Below are 17,447 nucleotides of genomic sequence, written 5' to 3' on the forward strand. Positions count from 1 at the left end.
AGATCGCCGCGGTCCCGCTGCTGGGGACCCCGGGGATCGCTGCTGCAGCACCCCGCTATCATTACTGCGCAGAGCAAGATCGCTCTGCGCGTAATGACGGGCGATACAGGGGCCAAAGCATCGTTACGTCACGGCCTAGCCCCTCGTGACGTCACGGCCCGCCCCCGTCAATACAAGTCTATGGGAGGGGGAGTGGCGGTCGTCACGCCCCCTGCCATAGACTTGCATTAAGGGGACGGGCCATGATTTCATGAGGGGCGGAGCCATGATGTCACACTGCTCCGGCCCCTGTATCGCCCGTCATTACACACAGAGCGAACTCGCTCTGTGCAGTAATGATGGCGGGGTGCCTCAGTGGCGATCCCCGGGGTCCCCAGCAGCAGGACCGCGGCGATCTAACATTTTATCCCCTATCCTTTGGATAGGGGATAAGATGCCAGGGGTGGAGTACCCCTTTAAAATGGATTGGAAAAACAGAACATGTTTCAGTAGGCACTGTGATTTCACTACATTTTTCACAGGTCAATGGTATAAAGCAAATATAATAAACTTTGTAATATATCCTATAAGACAAAAATAAAGCTATTATATTCAGAATGCCTTTATCACTTGAAATATTATAAATCAATCCATGATGTAGCAATCCATAAGGAGAAAGACACAGGCATATCTTAACATTTTTTTATTGGAAAAATTCAGAATTTTTGTACAGTCTTGCCCTTATATACTGCAGGATACATTTTCCGAATGCAGTTACTTAACACTTCATCCCGGATGCCATATATAAGAGGACTAATAAACCTCGGCAAACACATAAAGAGCAGAAAATTGATCATGATGACGTAATTGCCACCATAGGGCTCTGTAGTAGTAGAGGTTAAAGACACTATGCTCAGGAGGAGCTGAAACGCGTGGAGCATGACCGTTCTCCCAGCTTTGGAGGCTGAAGATGAGCTAGAACCACTCTTCCGAGCGATCACCATAACCTTCACATAGGTGAAAAGAATGACCAGAGCCACCAAAATTAAACTACCTATGAAGGTAAAGGACCTTATGGTGTCCTGCACCGGCAGAACTATTAACCCTTCCTGTTTACAGAAGAGTTTCTGAGAGAAAAAGCTCTTGTCTACAGAGGAGCTGAGGACAACTAAATCGGCTACATTAGGGAGTAACCCAAGGACCCACATTGCCGTGATCACAGAATAAGACCTTCTAACTGTACAGAACATTAGATATCTCAGTGGGTAACAAATGGCTACGTAGCGTTCAAGGGCCATGGCTGCCAAGTTGTATGGTGTGACCCTAAAGGAGGCGGTGGTAACAGCAAGAACAAAGTAGCAAATGGGGGCTGGCATGGTAAGAAATTGATAAGCCAAGGCGAGAAAGAGACCCAAGAAGAGATATAATGTATCAGTGACCAGCATGTGGGCGAAGAGGACATATCGTGAGGTCTCACGGACATGAGGGGTGGTGAAGTAGACAATCAATATTATGGAGATGAAGTAAAGAAAAAAGCAGAAGTACAGCAAATTCAAGATGTAGAAAGCCATGGTGATGTAGACCAAAGTCCTGTCATTGTAAGCAGAGACCTGAGAGCCATTGTGGAAGGATCCTGATGAGTTCATTACCTTGTGGTAAGTGGAGAAAAGTATCTGGAGGGTTTACACTGGAAAGAGAAAACAAATATTAGTAAATGATGGGCACAATGTCAAATCACAACTGATATAGCAGAAAACTCCAGGACCACGTTGTGATAAAAGGGGCTAAACTAGGATCTCCGGAATAGAAAAGTAAACCTGGGAAGCCAAAGTGAGGGCCCTATGTACTGTACCTCAAAGAAATACCTTAAAGAGGTGGTATAGGCGCAAAAACAATTGTGCAATGCCATGGGCCACTAAACCTTTCCTTTGCACCAGTCTTGATATATTTGCCCCAATCTGGTTTGGTTCTGAAGACCTGTTACTGGCTGGATTGCTTCAATTGCTGTAGGTCTGTAGCTTTCAGTACATACTGACGCGATTACAGTGTTGAATAGAGGTGACTGTATCTGTGGATTCACATTACATGGTTTATTTAAGCACAACAAACCGAAAAGGGCACTTCATCAGGCAATTTGCATTAGGAACATTGCCTGATGAAGTCCCCTTTTCGGGCAAGAAACGCGTTGTTTGTTGTGCTTAAATAAACCTTGTGATGTGAATCCACAGATACAGTCACCTCTATTCAACACTGTAATTGCGCCTGGTGAAGATCCACCTTTATCTGTTGTTTTGCTTCTAAAACAACTCCTACTCCTACCACTACTGCAACTATAATCTCTACTACCCTACTACTAAAACAATTACTACTCCTACCACTACTGTAACTATTATCTCTACTACCCTACTACTAAAACAATTACTACTCCTACCACTACTGCAACTATAATCTCTACTACCCTACTACTAAAACAACTACTACTCCTACCACTACTGCAACTATTATCTCTACTACCCTACTACTAAAACAACTACTACTCCTACCACTACTGCAACTATAATCTCTACTACCCTACTACTAAAACAACTACTACTCCTACCACTACTGCAACTATTATCTCTACTACCCTACTACTAAAACAACTACTACTCCTACCACTACTGCAACTATAATCTCTACTACCCTACTACTAAAACAACTACTACTCCTACCACTACTGTAACTATTATCTCTACTGCCCTACTACTAAAACAACTACTACTCCTACCACTACTGCAACTATTATCTCTACTACCCTACTACTAAAACAACTACTACTCCTACCACTACTGCAACTATAATCTCTACTACCCTACTACTAAAACAACTACTACTCCTACCACTACTGCAACTATTATCTCTACTACCCTACTACTAAAACAACTACTACTCCTACCACTACTGCAACTATTATCTCTACTACCCTACTACTAAAACAACTACTACTCCTACCACTACTGCAACTATAATCTCTACTACCCTACTACTAAAACAACTACTACTCCTACCACTACTGCAACTATTATCTCTACTACCCTACTACTAAAACAACTACTACTCCTACCACTACTGCAACTATAATCTCTACTACCCTACTACTAAAACAACTACTACTCCTACCACTACTGTAACTATTATCTCTACTACCCTACTACTAAAACAACTACTACTCCTACCACTACTGCAACTATTATCTCTACTACCCTACTACTAAAACAACTACTACTCCTACCACTACTGTAACTATTATTTCTACTGCCCTACTACTAAAACAACTACTACTCCTACCAACTACTGTAACTATTATCTCTACTACCCTACTACTAATACAACTACTACTCCTACCACTACTACAACTATTACTTCTACTACCCTACTACTACAACAACTCCTACTCCTACCACTACTGCAACTATTATCTCTACTACCCTACAACTAAAACAACTCCTACTCCTACTAGTACTGCAACTATTATCTCTACTGCCCTACTACTAAAACAACTACTACTCCTACCACTACTGTAACTATTATTTCTACTGCCCTACTACTAAAACAACTACTACTCCTACCACTACTGCAACTATTATCTCTACTACCCTACTACTAATACAACTACTACTCCTACCACTACTGCAACTATTATCTCTACTACCCTACTACTAAAACAACTACTACTCCTACCACTACTGCAACTATTATCTCTACTACCCTACTACTAAAACAACTACTACTCCTACCACTACTGCAACTATAATCTCTACTTCCCTACTACAGAAACAACTACTACTCCTACCACTACTGTTACTATTATCTCTACTGCCCTACTACTAAAACAACTCCTACTCCTACTAGTACTGCAACTATTATCTCTACTACCCTACTACTAAAACAACTACTACTCCTACCACTACTGCAACTATTATCTCTACTACCCTACTACTAAAACAACTACTACTCCTACCACTACTACAACTATTACTTCTACTACCCTACTACTAAAACAACTCCTACTCCTACTAGTACTGCAACTATTATCTCTACTACCCTACTACTAAAACAACTACTACTCCTACCACTACTGCAACTATTATCTCTACTGCCCTACTACTAAAACAACTACTACTCCTACCACTACTGTAACTATTATCTCTACTGCCCTACTACTAAAACAACTACTACTCCTACCACTACTGTAACTATTATCTCTACTGCCCTGTCACGATGCCGGCTGGCAGGTAGTGGATCCTCTGTGCCAGAGAGGGATTGGCGTGGACCGTGCTAGAGGATCGGTTCTAAGTCACTACTGGTTTTCACCAGAGCCCGCCGCAAAGCGGGATGGTCTTGCTGCGGCGGTAGTGACCAGGTCGTATCCCCTAGCAACGGCTCAACCTCTCTGGCTGCTGAAGATAGGCGCGGTACAAGGGAGTAGACAGAAGCAAGGTCGGACGTAGCAGAAGGTCGGGGCAGGCAGCAAGGATCGTAGTCAGGGGCAACGGCAGGAGGTCTGGAACACAGGCTAGGAACACACAAGGAAACGCTTTCACTGGCACTAAGGCAACAAGATCCGGCGAGGGAGTGAAGGGGAAGTGAGGTGATATAGGGAAGTGCACAGGTGTAAACACTAATTGGAACCACTGCGCCAATCAGCGGCGCAGTGGCCCTTTAAATCGCAGAGACCCGGCGCGCGCGCGCCCTAGGGAGCGGGGCCGCGCGCGCCGGGACAGAACTGACGGAGAGCGAGTCAGGTACGGGAGCCGGGGTGCGCATCGCGAGCGGGCGCTACCCGCATCGCGAATCGCATCCCGGCCAGAGGCGGTATCGCAGCGCCCCGGGTCCGTGGAACCGACCGGAGCGCTGCAGTGAGAGGAGTGTAGCGAGCGCTCCGGGGAGGAGCGGGGACCCGGAGCGCTCGGCGTAACAGTACCCCCCCCCTTGGGTCTCCCCCTCTTCTTGGAGCCTGAGAACCTGAGGACCAGACTTTTGTCCAGGATATTGTCCTCAGGTTCCCAGGACCTCTCTTCTGGACCACAACCCTCCCAATCCACTAAAAAGAAGGTTTTCCCTCTGACCTTTTTAGATGCTAAAATTTCTTTGACGGAGAAGATGTCCGAGGAGCCGGAGACAGGAGTGGGGGGAACAGATTTGCGAGAGAAACGGTTAATGATAAGTGGTTTAAGAAGAGAAACATGAAAGGCATTAGGAATACGAAGAGAAGGAGGAAGAAGAAGTTTGTAAGAGACAGGATTAATCTGGCGCAAAATCTTGAAAGGACCAAGATAGCGTGGTCCCAACTTATAGCTAGGGACACGGAAGCGGACATATTTGGCGGAGAGCCATACCTTGTCTCCAGGGGAAAAAATGGGAGGAGCTCTTCTTTTCTTATCCGCGAATCTCTTCATGCGTGAAGAAGCCTGTAAGAGAGAATTTTGGGTCTCTCTCCATATGATGGAGAGATCACGAGAAATTTCATCCACAGCGGGCAGACCAGAGGGCAAGGGGGTAGGGAGGGGGGGAAGAGGGTGACGGCCGTACACCACGAAAAACGGGGATTTGGAGGAAGATTCAGAGATTCTGAAATTATACGAGAATTCGGCCCAAGGTAGAAGATCTGCCCAGTCATCCTGGCGGGAGGAAACAAAATGTCGTAAATAGTCACCCAAGATCTGGTTAATTCTTTCTACTTGTCCATTGGATTGAGGATGGTATGCAGAAGAAAAATTTAATTTAATCTTGAGTTGTTTACAGAGAGCCCTCCAGAATTTAGACACAAATTGGACGCCTCTATCCGAGACGATCTGCGTAGGCAACCCGTGAAGACGAAAAATGTGTACAAAAAATTGTTTAGCCAACTGAGGCGCTGAAGGAAGACCAGGAAGAGGGATGAAATGTGCCATTTTGGAGAATCGATCAACGACCACCCAAATAACAGTGTTGCCATGGGATGGGGGTAAGTCAGTAATAAAATCCATACCAATCAGAGACCAAGGTTGTTCGGGAACAGGCAGAGGAAGAAGAAAACCAGCGGGCTTCTGGCGAGGAGTCTTATCCCGGGCACAGATAGTGCAGGCTCGCACAAAGTCCACCACATCAGTCTCTAGAGTCGGCCACCAATAGAAGCGAGAGATGAGTTGCACAGATTTCTTGATGCCCGCATGACCTGCGAGATGGGAGGAGTGACCCCATTTGAGGATTCCGAGGCGTTGGCGTGGAGAAACAAAGGTCTTTCCTGGAGGAGTTTGCCTGATGGAGGCTGGAGAAGTGGAAATCAGGCAGTCAGGAGGAATGATGTGTTGAGGAGAGAGTTCAATTTCAGAAGCATCTGAGGAACGAGAGAGAGCATCGGCCCTAATGTTCTTATCAGCAGGCCGAAAGTGAATTTCAAAATTAAATCGGGCAAAGAACAGAGACCACCTGGCCTGACGAGGATTCAGCCGTTGGGCAGACTCGAGGTATGAGAGGTTCTTGTGATCGGTGTAAATAATAACTGGAAATCTTGATCCCTCCAGCAGATGCCTCCATTCCTCAAGTGCTAATTTAATGGCTAGAAGCTCTCGATCCCCGATGGAGTAGTTCCTCTCCGCCGGAGAGAAGGTCCTAGAAAAAAACCCACAAGTAACAGCATGCCCGGAAGAGTTTTTTTGTAGAAGGACAGCTCCAGCTCCCACTGAGGAGGCATCAACCTCCAATAGGAAGGGTTTAGATGGGTCAGGTCTGGAGAGCACGGGAGCCGAAGAGAAGGCGGACTTGAGTCGTTTAAAGGCGTCTTCCGCTTGAGGAGGCCAAGACTTGGGATCGGCATTTTTTTTGGTTAAAGCCACAATAGGAGCCACAATGGTAGAAAAATGTGGAATAAATTGCCTGTAATAATTGGCGAACCCCAAAAAACGTTGGATGGCACGGAGTCCGGAGGGGCGTGGCCAATCTAAGACGGCAGAGAGTTTATCTGGATCCATTTGTAGTCCCTGGCCAGAGACCAAGTATCCTAGAAAAGGAAGAGATTGGCATTCAAACAGACATTTCTCAATTTTAGCATAGAGTTGATTGTCACGAAGTCTCTGAAGAACCATACGGACATGCTGGCGGTGTTCTTCTAGATTGGCCGAAAAAATTAGGATATCATCAAGATATACAACAACACAGGAGTATAACAGATCACGAAAAATTTCATTAACAAAGTCTTGGAAGACAGCAGGGGCGTTGCACAGGCCAAAGGGCATGACCAGATACTCAAAGTGTCCATCTCTGGTGTTAAATGCTGTTTTCCACTCATCCCCCTCTCTGATGCGGATGAGGTTATAGGCACCTCTTAAGTCCAATTTAGTAAAGATGTGGGCACCTTGGAGGCGATCAAAGAGTTCAGAGATGAGGGGTAAGGGGTAGCGGTTCTTAACCGTGATTTTATTAAGTCCGCGGTAGTCAATGCAAGGACGTAGAGAGCCATCTTTTTTGGACACAAAGAAAAATCCGGCTCCGGCAGGAGAGGAGGATTTACGGATAAAGCCCTTTTTTAGATTCTCCTGGACGTATTCAGACATGGCAAGAGTCTCTGGGGCAGAGAGAGGATAAATTCTGCCCCGGGGTGGAGTAGTGCCCGGGAGGAGGTCGATAGGACAATCATAAGGCCTGTGAGGAGGTAGAGTCTCCGCTTGTTTTTTGCAGAAAACATCCGCGAAGTCCATATAGGCCTTAGGGAGACCGGTTACTGGAGGAAGCACAGAGTTACGGCAAGGGTTACTGGGAACCGGTTTTAGACAGTCCTTGGAACAAGAGGGCCCCCAACTCTTGATCTCCCCAGTGGACCAATCCAGGGTTGGGGAATGAAGTTGAAGCCAGGGAAGTCCAAGGAGAATTTCCGAGGTGCAATTGGGGAGGACCAAAAGTTCAATCCTCTCGTGATGAGATCCGATGCTCATTAGAAGGGGCTCCGTGCGGAAACGTATGGAACAGTCCAATCTTTCATTGTTTATACAATTGATGTAAAGGGGTCTGGTGAGACTGGTTACTGGGATGTTGAACCTGTTGACGAGAGAGGCCAAAATAAAATTTCCTGCAGATCCAGAGTCCAAGAAGGCCACAGAAGAGAAGGAGAAGGCAGAGGCAGACATCCGCACAGGCACAGTAAGACGTGGAGAAGCAGAGTGGACATCAAGGATTGTCTCACCTTTGTGCGGAGTCAGGGTACGTCTTTCCAGGCGGGGAGGGCGGATAGGACAATCCCTCAGGAAGTGTTCGGTACTAGCACAGTACAGGCAGAGGTTCTCCATGCGGCGTCGTGTCCTCTCTTGAGATGTCAGGCGAGACCGGTCGACCTGCATAGCCTCCACGGCGGGAGGCACAGGAACAGATTGCAGGGAACCAGAGGAGAGAGGAGCCGAGGAGAAGAAACGCCTCGTGCGAACAGAGTCCATATCTTGGCGGAGCTCCTGACGCCTTTCGGAAAAACGCATGTCAATGCGAGTGGCTAGGTGAATAAGTTCATGAAGATTAGCAGGCATTTCTCGTGCGGCCAGAACATCTTTAATGTTGCTGGATAGGCCTTTTTTAAAGGTCGCGCAGAGGGCCTCATTGTTCCAGGATAATTCAGAAGCAAGAGTACGGAATTGTACGGCATACTCGCCAACGGAAGAATTACCCTGGACCAGGTTCAACAGGGCAGTCTCAGCAGAAGAGGCTCGGGCAGGTTCCTCAAAGACACTTCGAATTTCCGAGAAGAAGGAGTGTACAGAGGCAGTGACGGGGTCATTGCGGTCCCAGAGCGGTGTGGCCCAAGCCAGGGCTTTTCCAGACAGCAGGCTGACTACGAAAGCCACCTTAGACCTTTCAGTGGGGAACTGGTCCGACATCATCTCCAAGTGTAATGAACATTGGGAAAGGAAGCCACGGCAAAGCTTAGAGTCCCCATCAAATTTATCCGGCAAGGATAGTCGTAGTCCAGAAGCGGCCACTCGCTGCGGAGGAGGTACAGGAGCTGGCGGAGGAGATGGTTGCTGGAGCTGTGGTAGTAACTGTTGTAGCATAACAGTCAGTTGAGACAGCTGTTGGCCTTGTTGCGCAATCTGTTGTGACTGCTGGGCGACCACCGTGGTGAGGTCAGCGACAACTGGCAGAGGAACTTCAGCGGGATCCATGGCCGGATCTACTGTCACGATGCCGGCTGGCAGGTAGTGGATCCTCTGTGCCAGAGAGGGATTGGCGTGGACCGTGCTAGAGGATCGGTTCTAAGTCACTACTGGTTTTCACCAGAGCCCGCCGCAAAGCGGGATGGTCTTGCTGCGGCGGTAGTGACCAGGTCGTATCCCCTAGCAACGGCTCAACCTCTCTGGCTGCTGAAGATAGGCGCGGTACAAGGGAGTAGACAGAAGCAAGGTCGGACGTAGCAGAAGGTCGGGGCAGGCAGCAAGGATCGTAGTCAGGGGCAACGGCAGGAGGTCTGGAACACAGGCTAGGAACACACAAGGAAACGCTTTCACTGGCACTAAGGCAACAAGATCCGGCGAGGGAGTGAAGGGGAAGTGAGGTGATATAGGGAAGTGCACAGGTGTAAACACTAATTGGAACCACTGCGCCAATCAGCGGCGCAGTGGCCCTTTAAATCGCAGAGACCCGGCGCGCGCGCGCCCTAGGGAGCGGGGCCGCGCGCGCCGGGACAGAACTGACGGAGAGCGAGTCAGGTACGGGAGCCGGGGTGCGCATCGCGAGCGGGCGCTACCCGCATCGCGAATCGCATCCCGGCCAGAGGCGGTATCGCAGCGCCCCGGGTCCGTGGAACCGACCGGAGCGCTGCAGTGAGAGGAGTGTAGCGAGCGCTCCGGGGAGGAGCGGGGACCCGGAGCGCTCGGCGTAACATGCCCTACTACTAAAACAACTACTACTCCTACCACTACTGCAACTATTATCTCTACTACCCTACTACTAATACAACTACTACTCCTACCACTACTACAACTATTACTTCTACTACCCTACTACTACAACAACTCCTACTCCTACCACTACTGCAACTATTATCTCTACTACCCTACAACTAAAACAACTCCTACTCCTACTAGTACTGCAACTATTATCTCTACTGCCCTACTACTAAAACAACTACTACTCCTACCACTACTGTAACTATTATTTCTACTGCCCTACTACTAAAACAACTACTACTCCTACCACTACTGCAACTATTATCTCTACTACCCTACTACTAATACAACTACTACTCCTACCACTACTGCAACTATTATCTCTACTACCCTACTACTAAAACAACTACTACTCCTACCACTACTGCAACTATTATCTCTACTACCCTACTACTAAAACAACTACTACTCCTACCACTACTGCAACTATAATCTCTACTACCCTACTACTAAAACAACTACTACTCCTACCACTACTGCAACTATTATCTCTACTTCCCTACTACAGAAACAACTACTACTCCTACCACTACTGCAACTATTATCTCTACTGCCCTACTACTAAAACAACTCCTACTCCTACTAGTACTGCAACTATTATCTCTACTACCCTACTACTAAAACAACTACTACTCCTACCACTACTGCAACTATTATCTCTACTACCCTACTACTAAAACAACTACTACTCCTACCACTACTACAACTATTACTTCTACTACCCTACTACTAAAACAACTCCTACTCCTACTAGTACTGCAACTATTATCTCTACTGCCCTACTACTAAAACAACTACTACTCCTACCACTACTGTAACTATTATCTCTACTGCCCTACTACTAAAACAACTACTACTCCTACCACTACTGTAACTATTATCTCTACTGCCCTACTACTAAAACAACTACTACTCCTACCACTACTGCAACTATTATCTCTACTACCCTACTACTAAAACAACTACTACTCCTATCACTACTGCAACTATTACCTCTACTACCCTACTACTAAAACAACTACTACTCCTACCACTACTGTAACTATTATCTCTACTGCCCTACTACTAAAACAACTACTACTCCTACCACTACTGCAACTATTACTTCTACTACCCTACTACTAAAACAACTACTACTCCTACCACTACTGCAACTATTATCTCTACTACCCTACTACTAAAACAACTACTACTCCTATCACTACTGCAACTATTACCTCTACTACCCTACTACTAAAACAACTACTACTCCTACCACTACTGCAACTATTACTTCTACTACCCTACTACTAAAACAACTACTACTCCTACCACTACTGCAACTATTATCTCTACTACCCTACTACTAAAACAACTACTACTCCTACCACTACTGCAACTATTATCTCTACTACCCTACTACTAAAACAACTACTACTCCTACCACTACTGTAACTATTATCTCTACTGCCCTACTACTAAAACAACTACTACTCCTACCACTACTGCAACTATAATCTCTATACCCTACTACTAAAACAACTACTACTCCTACCACTACTGCAACTATTATCTCTACTACCCTACTACTAAAACAACTACTACTCCTACCACTACTGTAACTATTATCTCTACTGCCCTACTACTAAAACAACTACTACTCCTACCACTACTGCAACTATAATCTCTATACCCTACTACTAAAACAACTACTACTCCTACCACTACTGCAACTATTACCTCTACTACCCTACTACTAAAACAACTACTACTCCTACCACTACTGCAACTATTATCTCTACTACCCTACTACTAAAACAACTACTACTCCTACCACTACTGTAACTATTATCTCTACTACCCTACTACTAAAACAACTACTACTCCTACCACTACTGCAACTATTACTTCTACTACCCTACTACTAAAACAACTACTACTCCTACCACTACTGCAACTATTATCTCTACTACCCTACTACTAAAACAACTACTACTCCTACCACTACTGCAACTATTATCTCTACTACCCTACTACTAAAACAACTACTACTCCTACCACTACTGTAACTATTATCTCTACTGCCCTACTACTAAAACAACTACTACTCCTACCCCTACTGTAACTATCATCTCTACTACCCTACTACTAAAACAACTACTACTCCTACCACTACTGCAACTATTTCTTCTACTACCCTACTACTAAAACAACTACTACTCCTACCACTACTGCAACTATAATCTCTATACCCTACTACTAAAACAACTACTACTCCTACCACTACTGTAACTATCATCTCTACTACCCTACTACTAAAACAACTACTACTCCTATCACTACTGCAACTATAATCTCTATACCCTACTACTAAAACAACTACTACTCCTACCACTACTGCAACTATTACTTCTACTACCCTACTACTAAAACAACTACTACTCCTACCACTACTGCAACTATTACTTCTACTACCCTACTACTAAAACAACTACTACTCCTACCACTACTGCAACTATTATCTCTACTACCCTACTACTAAAACAACTACTACTCCTACCACTACTGCAACTATTATCTCTACTACCCTACTACTAAAACAACTACTACTCCTACCACTACTGTAACTATTATCTCTACTGCCCTACTACTAAAACAACTACTACTCCTACCACTACTGCAACTATAATCTCTATACCCTACTACTAAAACAACTACTACTCCTACCACTACTGTAACTATCATCTCTACTACCCTACTACTAAAACAACTACTACTCCTACCACTACTGCAACTATTACCTCTACTACCCTACTACTAAAACAACTACTACTCCTACCACTACTGCAACTATTATCTCTACTACCCTACTACTAAAACAACTACTACTCCTACCACTACTGTAACTATTATCTCTACTACCCTACTACTAAAACAACTACTACTCCTACCACTACTGCAACTATTACTTCTACTACCCTACTACTAAAACAACTACTACTCCTACCACTACTGCAACTATTATCTCTACTACCCTACTACTAAAACAACTACTACTCCTACCACTACTGCAACTATTATCTCTACTACCCTACTACTAAAACAACTACTACTCCTACCACTACTGTAACTATTATCTCTACTGCCCTACTACTAAAACAACTACTACTCCTACCCCTACTGTAACTATCATCTCTACTACCCTACTACTAAAACAACTACTACTCCTACCACTACTGCAACTATTTCTTCTACTACCCTACTACTAAAACAACTACTACTCCTACCACTACTGCAACTATAATCTCTATACCCTACTACTAAAACAACTACTACTCCTACCACTACTGTAACTATCATCTCTACTACCCTACTACTAAAACAACTACTACTCCTATCACTACTGCAACTATAATCTCTATACCCTACTACTAAAACAACTACTACTCCTACCACTACTGTAACTATCATCTCTACTACCCTACTACTAAAACAACTACTACTCCTACCACTACTGCAACTATTATCTCTACTACCCTACTACTAAAACAACTACTACTCCTACCACTACTGCAACTATTATCTCTACTACCCTACTACTAAAACAACTACTACTCCTACCACTACTGTAACTATTATCTCTACTACCCTACTACTAAAACAACTACTACTCCTACCACTACTGTAACTATTATCTCTACTACCCTACTACTAAAACAACTACTACTCCTACCACTACTGCAACTATTACTTCTACTACCCTACTACTAAAACAACTACTACTCCTACCACTACTGCAACTATTATCTCTACTACATTACTACTAAAACAACTACTACTCCTACCACTACTGCAACTATTATCTCTACTACCCTACTACTAAAACAACTACTATTCCTACCACTACTGCAACTATTATCTCTACTACCCTACTACTAAAACAACTACTACTCCTACCACTACTGCAACTATTACCTCTACTACCCTACTACTAAAACAACTACTACTCCTACCACTACTGTAACTATTATCTCTACTACCCTACTACTAAAACAACTACTACTCCTACCACTACTGCAACTATTACCTCTACTACCCTACTACTAAAACAACTACTACTCCTACCACTACTGCAACTATTATCTCTACTACCCTACTACTAAAACAACTACTACTCCTACCACTACTGTAACTATTATCTCTACTGCCCTACTACTAAAACAACTACTACTCCTACCCCTACTGTAACTATCATCTCTACTACCCTACTACTAAAACAACTACTACTCCTACCACTACTGCAACTATTTCTTCTACTACCCTACTACTAAAACAACTACTACTCCTACCACTACTGCAACTATAATCTCTATACCCTACTACTAAAACAACTACTACTCCTACCACTACTGTAACTATCATCTCTACTACCCTACTACTAAAACAACTACTACTCCTATCACTACTGCAACTATAATCTCTATACCCTACTACTAAAACAACTACTACTCCTACCACTACTGTAACTATCATCTCTACTACCCTACTACTAAAACAACTACTACTCCTACCACTACTGCAACTATTATCTCTACTACCCTACTACTAAAACAACTACTACTCCTACCACTACTGTAACTATTATCTCTACTACCCTACTACTAAAACAACTACTACTCCTACTACTACTGTAACTATTATCTCTACTATCCTACTACTAAAACAACTACTACTCCTACCACTACTGCAACTATTATCTCTACTACCCTACTACTAAAACAACTACTACATCTACAGTGGTTCTTAAAAGTTTTTCAACCATTCAATATTTTCAACATTTTTGTATAAATTTGACCTAAAACTAATTTGACACAAGTTCTAAAAGTAAACAAGCAAAACGTGCTGTAATAGTAATTATTTAAGGTAGATAGACCCAGCAGCTCCAATACTTCTACACCAATATATTTAAAAATCAAAACCCGTCCAGAGGAAAAGTTGCTGAGTTGCCCATAGCAACCAATCAGATCGCTTCTTTCATTTTTCAGAGGCCTTTTCAAAAATGAAAGCAGCGATCTGATTGGTTGCTATGGGCAACTGGGCAACTTTTACTCTGGACAGGTTTTGATAAATCTCCCCAAATATGACTATGGTATTTCACTACAGCCAAATACATATTTCAGAACCTATGAAAAAATAAATAGGGGACTATCGGTCACTTCGGTACCAGGAATTATGCAAAACTTGCCCGGTGTGTAACAAGTACTGTATAGTTGTGCCGCATGTGTATAATATAGTAGCGTAGAAAGCAAAACACACAGCAAGAACACGCAGGTTGTCCACCTGTCCAGCTTAAGTATACGGGGCATCAAGAGAGTTAAACCTCCCAGTAGAGGTGGTGACTGGGGGAAACTCGTGTTCAGACGGGGGGGGGGGGGGGGGGGGTGTTTTGGATCCTGCGTCTGGATACCAGATTCCCCCAGGGACTGAACTACAAAAATGATCTTATGTGTATATATATATATATATATATATATATATTTATATATATACCGTATATACTCGCTGAAAAGCCCCCCTCGGCTTATACTTGAGTGAACTCTCCGCCTGTCAATCCCTTCTCAGTGGTCTTCAACCTGCGGACCTCCAGATGTTGCAAAACTACAACTCCCAGCATGCCCAGACAGCCATCGGCTGTTCAGGCATGCTGGGAGTTGTACTTTTGAAACCTCTGGAGGTCCGCAGGTTGAAGACCACTGTGGCCTTCGTCATCATCCAGACCACCCCCCCTTTAGTTTTCTACTCACCTCCCCTCGGTGGGAAGGAAGGGTGAGCAGGTCTGGGCCATCTGTGCTGCAGGGACCGTCCGGTGGGGAGGATTAGTCATTCCGGGCTGTCCATCTTCAATGGGAGGCCCTCTTCTCCGCGCTCCGGGCCTGCCCCGGACTAGTGACGTTGCCTTGACGACGACGCACAGGGACGCGCATGAGCGTCCCTGTGCGTCGTCGTCAAGGCACACGTCACTAGTCGATGGCAGCCACTAGGCCGATGGCTGTCCGGGCATGCTGGGAGTTGTGGTTTTGCAACATCTGGAGGTCCACAGGTAGAAGACCACTGATGAAGGGATTGACAGGCGGGGATGATGAAAGGGGGGGGATGATGACAGGGATCTGGATGATGACGAAGGCCGCAGTGGTCTTCAACCTGCGGACCTCCAGAGGTTTCCTAACCACAACTCCCAGCATGCCCGGACAGCTGATGGTTGTCCGGGCATGCTGGGAGTTGAAGTTTTGCAACATCTGGAGGTCCGCAGGTTGAAGACCACTGATAAAGGGATTGACATGCGCTGATGATGAAGGGGGGGGGGATGTATTTCCCACCTTAGGCTTATAGTCGAGTCAATAACTTTTCCTGGGTTTTTGGGGTGAAATTAGGGGCCTCGGCTTATATTCGGGTCGGCTTATACTCGAGTATATATGGTATATTGGAAATATTTTATCTATATTGCCGTGATGATATTTACTCTTGTCTTCTTTTTCTATTTCTCTGACTTTACCTGATTTGCTATACAGGTGTGATCTTCACACCAGGCATTTTGTCTCCACCCTTCATGTGGGCGGACTCTATACCTTGCTAACTACTCTTACTTCAGGTATCTATGGAGGACCATGTTCCCACGTATGATTATCGCTATGATTAAGGTTTATTAATAAACCAAAATGCGTCGGAGTTTCATTAGGCTTTTATGGGGACACAAATGTTTTTGCACTTTATTTTTAATGGAATGATATAAATTTACTATTTTTATGGAAGCTGGAAACCAGACCTTTTCCTATAATATAGTAGCACATAACAACTGTATAATCTATGCTGTCACTACTTCAATTATGACCGATATTACAATAAAAAATACTGTTACTACTACAACCATTTCACTTCTGCAGCTACAACTACTACGGCAAATTGTAATCAAAGAGAGGGGATGGTCTGACACTTACAAAACTAAGGCTATCGGTGGACAAGTGGACCTAGTGAGTAGCGTTAGGATTCCCAGGGAATAACGTTGGTTGCGGTGGTGCAAAGTCCAACAGAGTGTGTAAACAATTCAGAAAAGAGAATAAGACTGCACTCACCATCCAAACGATAGTTTATTGACGAATGTCAGACATGCCAAGCTGGTGCGGTGGTGGAGGCAGGGGATGTAACCGGCAGAGACTGTTTCACGCTATCCAAGTGCTTCTTCCAGCCGGTATACCGGCTGGAAGAAGAGCTTGGATAGCATGAAACAGTCTGTCCCGGTTATGTCCCCCCACCTCCACCACCGCACCAGCTTGGCATGTCTGACATTTGTCAATAAACTATCGTTTGGATGGTGAGTGCAGTCTTATTCTCTTTTCTGAATTGACAACTACTACTGCAACTTTTACTGGTGTCACCACCACTACTGTAACTATTCTATGTGACTACTGCACCCAACATCACTAGTAATGACATTAGGTGGTAGATATAATCCGATAAATGGGAATCTGAACACTTTACACT

General features: G+C 44.6%; 1 protein-coding gene across 1 annotated transcript; it reads right to left on the reverse strand.

Moving 5' to 3' along the window:
- Window positions 1–695: 695 nt before the first annotated feature.
- Window positions 696–15,546, reverse strand: LOC130357329 (odorant receptor 131-2-like). Its single transcript, XM_056560013.1, has 2 exons — window positions 15,496–15,546; window positions 696–1,666 (listed from the first exon to the last, which is right to left on the reverse strand). The coding sequence occupies exon 2, from the start codon at window positions 1,623–1,625 to the stop codon at window positions 696–698; it is 930 nt and encodes a 309-aa protein (XP_056415988.1). The 5' UTR covers window positions 1,626–1,666; window positions 15,496–15,546.
- Window positions 15,547–17,447: the final 1,901 nt, after the last annotated feature.

This window comes from Hyla sarda, chromosome 2 (assembly GCF_029499605.1).
Source record: "Hyla sarda isolate aHylSar1 chromosome 2, aHylSar1.hap1, whole genome shotgun sequence".
NCBI classification, from domain to species: domain Eukaryota; kingdom Metazoa; phylum Chordata; class Amphibia; order Anura; family Hylidae; genus Hyla; species Hyla sarda.

What these genes read in the sequence shown, in the direction of transcription:
- LOC130357329 (XM_056560013.1), bottom strand. Translation starts at nt 1,625, where the DNA reads ATGAACTCATCAGGATCCTTCCACAATGGCTCTCAGGTCTCTGCTTAC.